Raw genomic sequence first — 8,144 nt, forward strand, 5'->3', positions numbered from 1 at the left:
GATGGATCTATCCTGTGAGATTCAGGCCTGGCTCCAGTGGATCTCTCCTGGTGGCTGGATTTCTTTCTCATTGGTCCATTCTGACGTTTTATTTTATTTTTGATGTTGAAATATCAGAGTATTAGTTATAATATAATACATATATTATATATAATATTATATATAGTATATATACTATATATTATATATAATATTATATATTTATATATTATATATTCAACATGTCCTCCTGACTTTACTCACTGGACTCTTTATCTGTTCTTTCTATTGTTATGAATTAACCTCCCCTCCCCCCTCCTCCCTCAGCGACGATGACATAATCTTTGAAGACTTCGCCCGCCAGCGGCTGATTGGCGGAGCGAAGGACGACAAGGACGAAGACGAGGAGCCGATGGACTCGCCCAAACTGGACGACCGCTAAAGGCTGAAGACGAGGCGCCGCCGTGTTCCTCGTCGTGTCCGTCCTCCCTGCGTCCTGCCGGAGGTGTAAAAAGCTCGAGCGCCGACGGGTCCTCTGGACCGCGGTCCCTCTGGACCGCGGGTCCCCTCTGACCGCGGGTCGTCCCCTCTGACCGCGGGTCGTCCCTCTGACCGCGGGTCGTCTCTCTGACCGGGCGGTCCCCTCTGGACCGGGCGGGTCGTCCCTCTGACCGGCGGGTCCCCTCTGACCGCGGGTCCCCTCTGACCGGGCGGGTCGTCCCCTCTGACCGGGCGGGTCCCTCTGGACCGGCGGGTCCCCCCTCTGGACCGGCGGGTCGTCCCCTCTGACCGGGCGGGTCCCCTCTGACCGCGGTCGTCTCTCTGGACCGGCGGGTCGTCCCCCCTCTGGACCGGCGGGTCGTCCCCCCTCTGGACCGGCGGGTCCCCCCTCTGGACCGGCGGGTCCCCCCTCTGGACCGGCGGGTCCCCCCTCTGGACCGGCGTGTCGCCCTCTGACCGCGGGTCGCCCCTCTGGACGCGGGTCCCCCCTCTGGACCGGCGGGTCGTCCCCCTCTGGACCGGCGGGTCGTCCCCCCTCTGGACCGGCGGGTCCCCCCTCTGGACCGGCGGGTCCCCCCTCTGGACCGGCGGGTCGTCCCCCCTCTGGACCGGCGGGTCCCCCCTCTGGACCGGCGGGTCCCCCCTCTGGACCGGCGGGTCGTCCCCCCCCTCTGGACCGGCGGGTCGTCCCCCCCTCTGGACCGGCCGGGCGGAGACCCGGCGGCCGTGGCGAGCGGCGCCGGGTCTCCGGCCGGCCGCCTCTAGCGTCACTTGGTTTCCGTGTTTCCATTAGCGAGCCGCGGCGCCTCAGACGGTCGGGGAGCGCCACCTTCAGGAGGACCCGGGCGCCGCGAGGAGAACCCGACATGACACCGGAGAACCTTCACAGCACTCATGTGCTCCTCCATCGTCATGGTGACGGCACCTCAAGAGCTCAACACGCTGTCATCAAGGACCACTTCCTGTTTGAACACAAGTGACCCACTTCCTGTTTGAACACAAGTGACCCACTTCCTGTTTGAACACAAGTGACCCACTTCCTGTTTGAACACAAGTGACCCACTTCCTGTTTGAACACTAGTGACCCACTTCCTGTTTGAACACAAGTGACCCACTTCCTGTTTGAACACAAGTGACCCACTTCCTGTTTGAACACAATTGACCCACTTCCTGTTTGAACACAAGTGACCCACTTCCTGTTTGAACACAAGTGACCCACTTCCTGTTTGAACACAAGTGACCCACTTCCTGTTTGAACACAAGTGACCCACTTCCTGTTTGAACACAAGTGACCCACTTCCTGTTTGAACACAATTGACCCACTTCCTGTTTGAACACAAGTGACCCACTTCCTGTTTGAAACACAAGTGACCCACTTCCTGTTTGAACACAAGTGACCCACTTCCTGTTTGAACACAAGTGACCCACTTCCTGTTTGAACACAAGTGACCCACTTCCTGTTTGAACACTAGTGACCCACTTCCTGTTTGAACACAAGTGACCCACTTCCTGTTTGAACACAAGTGACCCACTTCCTGTTTGAACACAATTGACCCACTTCCTGTTTGAACACAAGTGACCCACTTCCTGTTTGAAACACAAGTGACCCACTTCCTGTTTGAACACAAGTGACCCACTTCCTGTTTGAACACAAGTGACCCACTTCCTGTTTGAACACAAGTGACCCACTTCCTGTTTGAACACAATTGACCCACTTCCTGTTTGAACACAAGTGACCCACTTCCTGTTTGAAACACAAGTGACCCACTTCCTGTTTGAACACAAGTGACCCACTTCCTGTTTGAACACAAGTGACCCACTTCCTGTTTGAACACAATTGACCCACTTCCTGTTTCCTGTTTGAACACAAGTGACCCACTTCCTGTTTGAAACACAAGTGACCCACTTCCTGTTTGAACACAAGTGACCCACTTCCTGTTTGAAACACAAGTGACCCCACTTCCTGTTTGAATGTGTGTGTATGTGTGTGTGAGAGTCTGTGTGTGTGTGTCTTATTTGTTATTTATCTTTACATTATGTGTTTCTGGTGTAAACAAGACAAAGAGTTCTATGAGACATGAATATTATTTTATCTGATTGAACTCAGATCGATATCTTGATCGAATCTGTGTCTGAGTGGAACGCCTGTGACAGTGAGCAGCCCGCAGCGCCCTCTGGTGGTCATCCTTGAGGTTTACAGTTCTCTTTGTTTGCAGCTCGTCGTTCTTATTAAACGTTGATGTTCTGTGACGATGGCTCTGGGCTCAGCTGTCATGACGTCAGGCTTCACGTGCCGGGAAGTCGACTGATGACGCTTATCAGAATATATATATATATAGTCATATTATTATACATATTAATAGAACAACATAATATCAATATTAATATGTTTATAAATATTTACATACATACAAGTATAAATATGTATTTACTGTATACAAATATATATATATATTTATCTATTATTTATATACATAAATAATTATTAATTTAGAAAAACATATATATAAGTTTAAAAATTAAACATATTGATATATTAATGTAAATTCTGCATAAATATTGATAAATATATTCATATTCATATATACCTGCTAATACTTGAACTGTTTGTTGTAGCAAAACTCTTCATCCTTCATCCTCCATCTTTCATCCTCCATCCTCCATCCTTCATCCTCCATCATTCATCTTTCATCCTCCATCCTTCATCTTTCATCCTCCATCATTCATCTTTCATCCTCCATCCTTCATCTTTCATCCTCCATCATTCATCTTTCGTCCTCCATCCTCCATCCTTCATCCTCCATCATTCATCTTTCATCCTCCATCCTCCATCCTTCATCCTCCATCATTCATCTTTCATCCTCCATCCTTCATCCTTCATCCTCCATCATTCATCCTCCATCCTTCATCCTCCATCATTCATCCTCCATCCTCCATCCTTCATCCTCCATCATTCATCTTTCATCCTTCATCCTCCATCCTTCATCCATCCTTCATCCTCCATCATTCATCTTTCATCCTCCATCCTTCATCTTTCATCCTCCATCATTCATCCTCCATCCTCCATCCTTCATCCTCCATCCTTCATCCTACATCATTTATCTTTCATCCTCCATCTTTCATCTTTCTTCATCCATCCTTCATCCTCCATCATTCATCTTTCATCCTCCATCCGCCATCTTTCATCCTCCATCCTTCATCCTCCATTCATCTTTCATCCTCCATCCTTCATCCTCCATCATTCATCTTTCATCCTCCATCATTCATCTTTCATCCTTCATCCTTCATTGTAAAGTTTATAGCAGTTGAGACCTGAAGACAGAAAAAAAGTCTGGAGAACCCTCAGTCCCGTTAGTGTTCCTCCAGCTGGAGAACCCTCAGTCCCGTTAGTGTTCCTCCAGCTGGAGAACCCTCAGTCCCGTTAGTGTTCCTCCAGCTGGAGAACCCTCAGTCCCGTTAGTGTTCCTCCAGCTGAGAACCCTCAGTCCCGTTAGTGTTCCTCCAGCTGGAGAACCCTCAGTCCCGTTAGTGTTCCTCCAGCTGGAGAACCCTCAGTCCCGTTAGTGTTCCTCCAGCTGGAGAACCCTCAGTCCCGTTAGTGTTCCTCCAGCTGGAGAACCCTCAGTCCCGTTAGTGTTCCTCCAGCTGGAGAACCCTCAGTCCCGTTAGTGTTCCTCCAGCTGGAGAACCCTCAGTCCCGTTAGTGTTCCTCCAGCTGGAGAACCCTCAGTCCCGTTAGTGTTCCTCCAGCTGGAGAACCCTCAGCGCGGTCACTTCCGGGGCCTCAGGACCCTCAGCGCGGCGCTGCGTATCTCCTTGGTCCGGGCGCCGTAGACGACGGGGTTGGCGGCGGCGGGCAGCAGGATGTACAGCAGCCCCAAGGCGCTGTTGGCGTCCGTGGGGATGGGGATGCTGAGGTTGCGGGACAGGAAGCTGACGCTGCCCACCAGGTAGAAGCACATCATGACCATCAGGTGAGTTCCGCAGGTGTGGAAGGCCTTCCTGCGCTCCTCGCCGCCGCCCGCCGCCCTGCAGACGGCGCTCAGGATCTTGACGTAGGACAGGAAGATGAGCGGGATGTCCACGCCCACGAAGCAGACGATCACGGCGAGGCCCGCCGCGCCGCTCGCCGCCGTGTCGCCGCACGCCAGGCTGACCAGCGCCATGTGGTCGCAGTAGCAGTGGCGGATGGCGTTGGAGCCGCAGAAGCTTAGAGAAGCCGCCAAGGCGACCAGCGTCGCCATGACGCCGCCGCTGCGCAGCAGAGCGAAGAGCAGCAGCTTGGCGGCGGCGGACGCGCCCACCAGCTCGGAGTAGCGCAGCGGGAGGCAGATGGCGGCGTAGCGGTCCAGCGCCATGGCCAGCAGCAGCGTGGACTCCAGAGACGACAGGAAGTGGGTGAAGAACATCTGGGTCAGGCAGCCGGCCAGAGAGATGCGGTCGCGGCCGAAGACGAGGCCGAGCAGCAGGCCGGGCGCCACGGCGCTGGCCGACAGCACGTCCACCACGCACAGCGCCGCCAGCAGCAGGTACATGGGCCCGTGCAGCGCCGAGCAGCGCCGGATCAGGAGCAGCAGCGCGCCGTTGCCCAGCACCACCGCCAGGTAGGCGGCGCTGAGCGGCAGCGCCAGCAGCCAGCGGTGCTGCCGCAGCGCCGGGAACCCGCGGAACACAAAGCTGCTGTGGGAGGAGTTCCCCGGGGGCGCGGCCAACATGGCGCCCTGAGGAGACACGGGACGGCCACTCAGAGACTGGCCGTGACCGCAGGTCACGTGACTCGCTGTTTGAAGCCTCAAAGCTTTTAGAAATACAACTGCGATCATTTTATAGTTCTGACCACAAATCTCAATAATAACAAACAGTGAGAACAAAGGGCCTCCGCTGTGACTCGTGATCAGGCCGTCATGACAACATGCAGTCATTAGATCTCATATGTTCGTCGTGAAGCGACTTCCTTTGGCCTGAACGGGCCTTCGGGGACTCTGCCAGGCCCTGGCGTCGGTTCTGCCTCGACCTGCTCGTCACATTCTAACTTCTATACCTGCCATAACTATCATGATACAAGACCATCTCTACAATATGCCATGAACACCAGACTGGTCTCTTGATCTAGAATGGTAACATCTGTCGGTTCACTTGTGACCAACTTGTTCAACACTTAAATGTCAGTAATATTTGTGTTAATCCAGCCGGATATGAAAGGACATGGAGCCGTCATGAGGATCCACTCCGAGGGTTAGATGATCCAGAGGTCACCAGGAGGGACACAGCGGTACTGACACCTGGTCTCTGAAGCTCCGCCCCTTCTCGCTGTGAGCGCAGACCGTCAAAGATGTTTTATTGTGAAGGGCACCACTCCAACCTCACAGACGATTTCAATACGGTGACACGGATGCAGGTACGCCTTCCTTAGGGAGGACTTTTATTGTGAAACATCTTTTACATTTATTGAACAGAAGCTGAAGAGCGAACAACGACAAAGTACAACAACATTCTCTTAATTTGAGGAACGTTGTGCAATAGAAGTATAAAGTTCCTCTCCGTGGTAAATAATGATAAAATTACCTTTGAAGGTTGTTAATGAGGTCGTCTTGAAGCCCTGCTCCTCAGAAGGTTCTCTCTGCTCCTCAGAAGGTTCTCCCTGCTCCTCAGAAGGTTCTCTCTGCTCTTCAGAAGGTTCTCCCTGCTCCTCAGAAGGTTCTCTCTGCTCTTCAGAAGGTTCTCTCTGCTCTTCAGAAGGTTCTCTCTGCTCCTCAGAAGGTTGGCAGGAGGAACGTGGTCCGGTCTTCCTCTTGTACCCAAAGTCCAAACATCCCACAGGGAGACTGATCCCAAACGCAGCAGCACTCTGATTGGCTGAACCAGGTTGAACCAATTAAAACATCCCTGAGCCAATTAGAGGAGGTTCACCAGAGTTTAATCAACTAGCGCTTCATGTTTCCTGATATGTTTGACATGTTTATATGTTTTATATGTTTATGATTTATATGTTTGACATGTTTATATGTTTTATATGTTTATGATTTATATATTTGACATGTTTCCTTTATTCATATGAATACGCTTCAATATGCTCACAGCCGCATGTTTTATAGAATTAATGTTTCATATGATTTATGTTTTTTATGTTTTACTTGTTTTTTTATGTTTTTCATAATCCAGAGTCAACTCCAGGGTCAAGTCCTAAAACCAGAGTCAAGTCCGGAGTGAAGTCCTGAGACCAGAGGTAAGTCTTGAGCCAAGACAATCAAGTTCTGGGTTAAGTTCCAAGTCCAAAGTCCATCTTTATTTCCCAGTTAAGTCCTACGCTTTGACTCTTTAGTCCCAAACGAGTCAAAATGGACTCGTCACCAATCGTGAAGCGTCCGCCTGAAGTCCTTCGTTCGTTCTCCAGTCTCACGTCATGGAGTCGGTCCTGTGGCGCAATAAGCAGACAGTAACTCATTGTTCCCGCTGAGTTCAAACTATGAAATCTAATTAGCCGTTTGTCTCTTCAGACTTCTCTGTTGGCACTTTGTTGTCGTCGTTGCTCCAAGCCGATTGGCCCTGAGGTCACAACATGAGAGTCCGATTTCCTCTGAGACGCCCAGATTCATTATCTTCACCCGACTGCTGGGAGCTGCAGCCGTAATGACATTTACCACTTTAATGAATGAACATCCCAGGCGGCAGAAACTGTGTTTTCGCTAAAACAGAAACAAATCATTTGAGTCTTTTGTTGTTTTCTGGAAGAAAATGTACTTATTTACTGAAACCCTGAGAGGAAAGTGAGAGAAAGAAGTCTGGTCTCAAACGTTTTCTATCCTGAGTTTATGACTTGTACAGTGTAACGTCTAAAGAATGACCCCATCAGTGTTTAGATGAACAGGAAGTGACTATATGTGACTGAGGAGAAGTGCAAAGAGACCTGTCAATCACCTGGTAGCCCCGCCCCTAAAGCATCCACTGCTTTATGGTCTGTTTGACACTAAATTGAATTGAGATATTGTCGTATCTTCTTTGTTGATCAGCAAATAGTGATGAGATGATGATGGAGAAGAAAGTTCGCGCGACTCAGCACTTGATAAGAATACAAAGTTTATTCTCCAAGATACAGGTCAAAGACAGACGCCTAGAACGACTGGAGACTTTAAGGAATCGCATTGAGAAAGTCCGATGATATGGCCCCCTGCCACAGGTTATATAGATAAAGACAAAGGGGCGTTTACGTTAGACTCTAAAGGACGACCACATCTGTTGGGAAGGGGGTCAAGCGGGCTCATTGCCCCCACCCCACATGAACTCATTCTACACAATGGTCCCTCACCACAGAAACCTTGCGAGCCTCCTAATGCAAACCATCTGGTCCAACTCTAAACAAGGGTATTCTCTACCATGAACACCTTGTGGGCCTCTGAGCCCAGATCTATATCTATGGCTTTATCTTTAAGAGCTGTAATGCAAAATACACTACAATATAAACTCATGTTTACAATGTTTACTGAGGGAATAAATCAAGAGAAAAGCTTTACAATATGTACAGATAGACATCTCTGACCTTTGACCTCTAATCAGATTAGGAAAAACTTCTAAGAATTAGAAAAATACCTGTGGTGAGGAAGTTCAAGAAGTGGACCAGTGAGGCTCTGGAGGATCTACGGGCGTGCTTGGACTGTACTGACTGG

General features: G+C 50.3%; 2 protein-coding genes across 3 annotated transcripts in view; one reads left to right on the forward strand and one right to left on the reverse strand.

Moving 5' to 3' along the window:
* Positions 1-499, forward strand: part of arrb1 (arrestin, beta 1) — a 15,227-nt gene extending 14,728 nt beyond the window's left edge. For both annotated transcript variants that reach the window (XM_056441663.1, XM_056441662.1), the window contains one exon: positions 307-499. In XM_056441663.1, the coding sequence (XP_056297638.1) occupies positions 307-421 (115 nt within the window). In that variant the 3' untranslated portion in view covers positions 422-499. The remainder of the gene's footprint in view (positions 1-306) is intronic.
* A 3,529-nt stretch (positions 500-4,028) lies between these two features.
* On the reverse strand, positions 4,029-5,195 carry LOC130211064 (olfactory receptor 52L1-like). Its single transcript, XM_056441664.1, has one exon. It carries the CDS (start codon positions 5,193-5,195, stop codon positions 4,251-4,253), a length of 945 nt encoding a protein of 314 aa, XP_056297639.1. The 3' UTR covers positions 4,029-4,250.
* Between the last annotated feature and the right edge of the window lie 2,949 nt (positions 5,196-8,144).

This window comes from Pseudoliparis swirei, chromosome 20, assembly GCF_029220125.1.
Source record: "Pseudoliparis swirei isolate HS2019 ecotype Mariana Trench chromosome 20, NWPU_hadal_v1, whole genome shotgun sequence".
NCBI lineage: Eukaryota > Metazoa > Chordata > Actinopteri > Perciformes > Liparidae > Pseudoliparis > Pseudoliparis swirei.

What these genes read in the sequence shown, in the direction of transcription:
- LOC130211064 (XM_056441664.1), bottom strand. Translation starts at nt 5,195, where the DNA reads ATGTTGGCCGCGCCCCCGGGGAACTCCTCCCACAGCAGCTTTGTGTTC.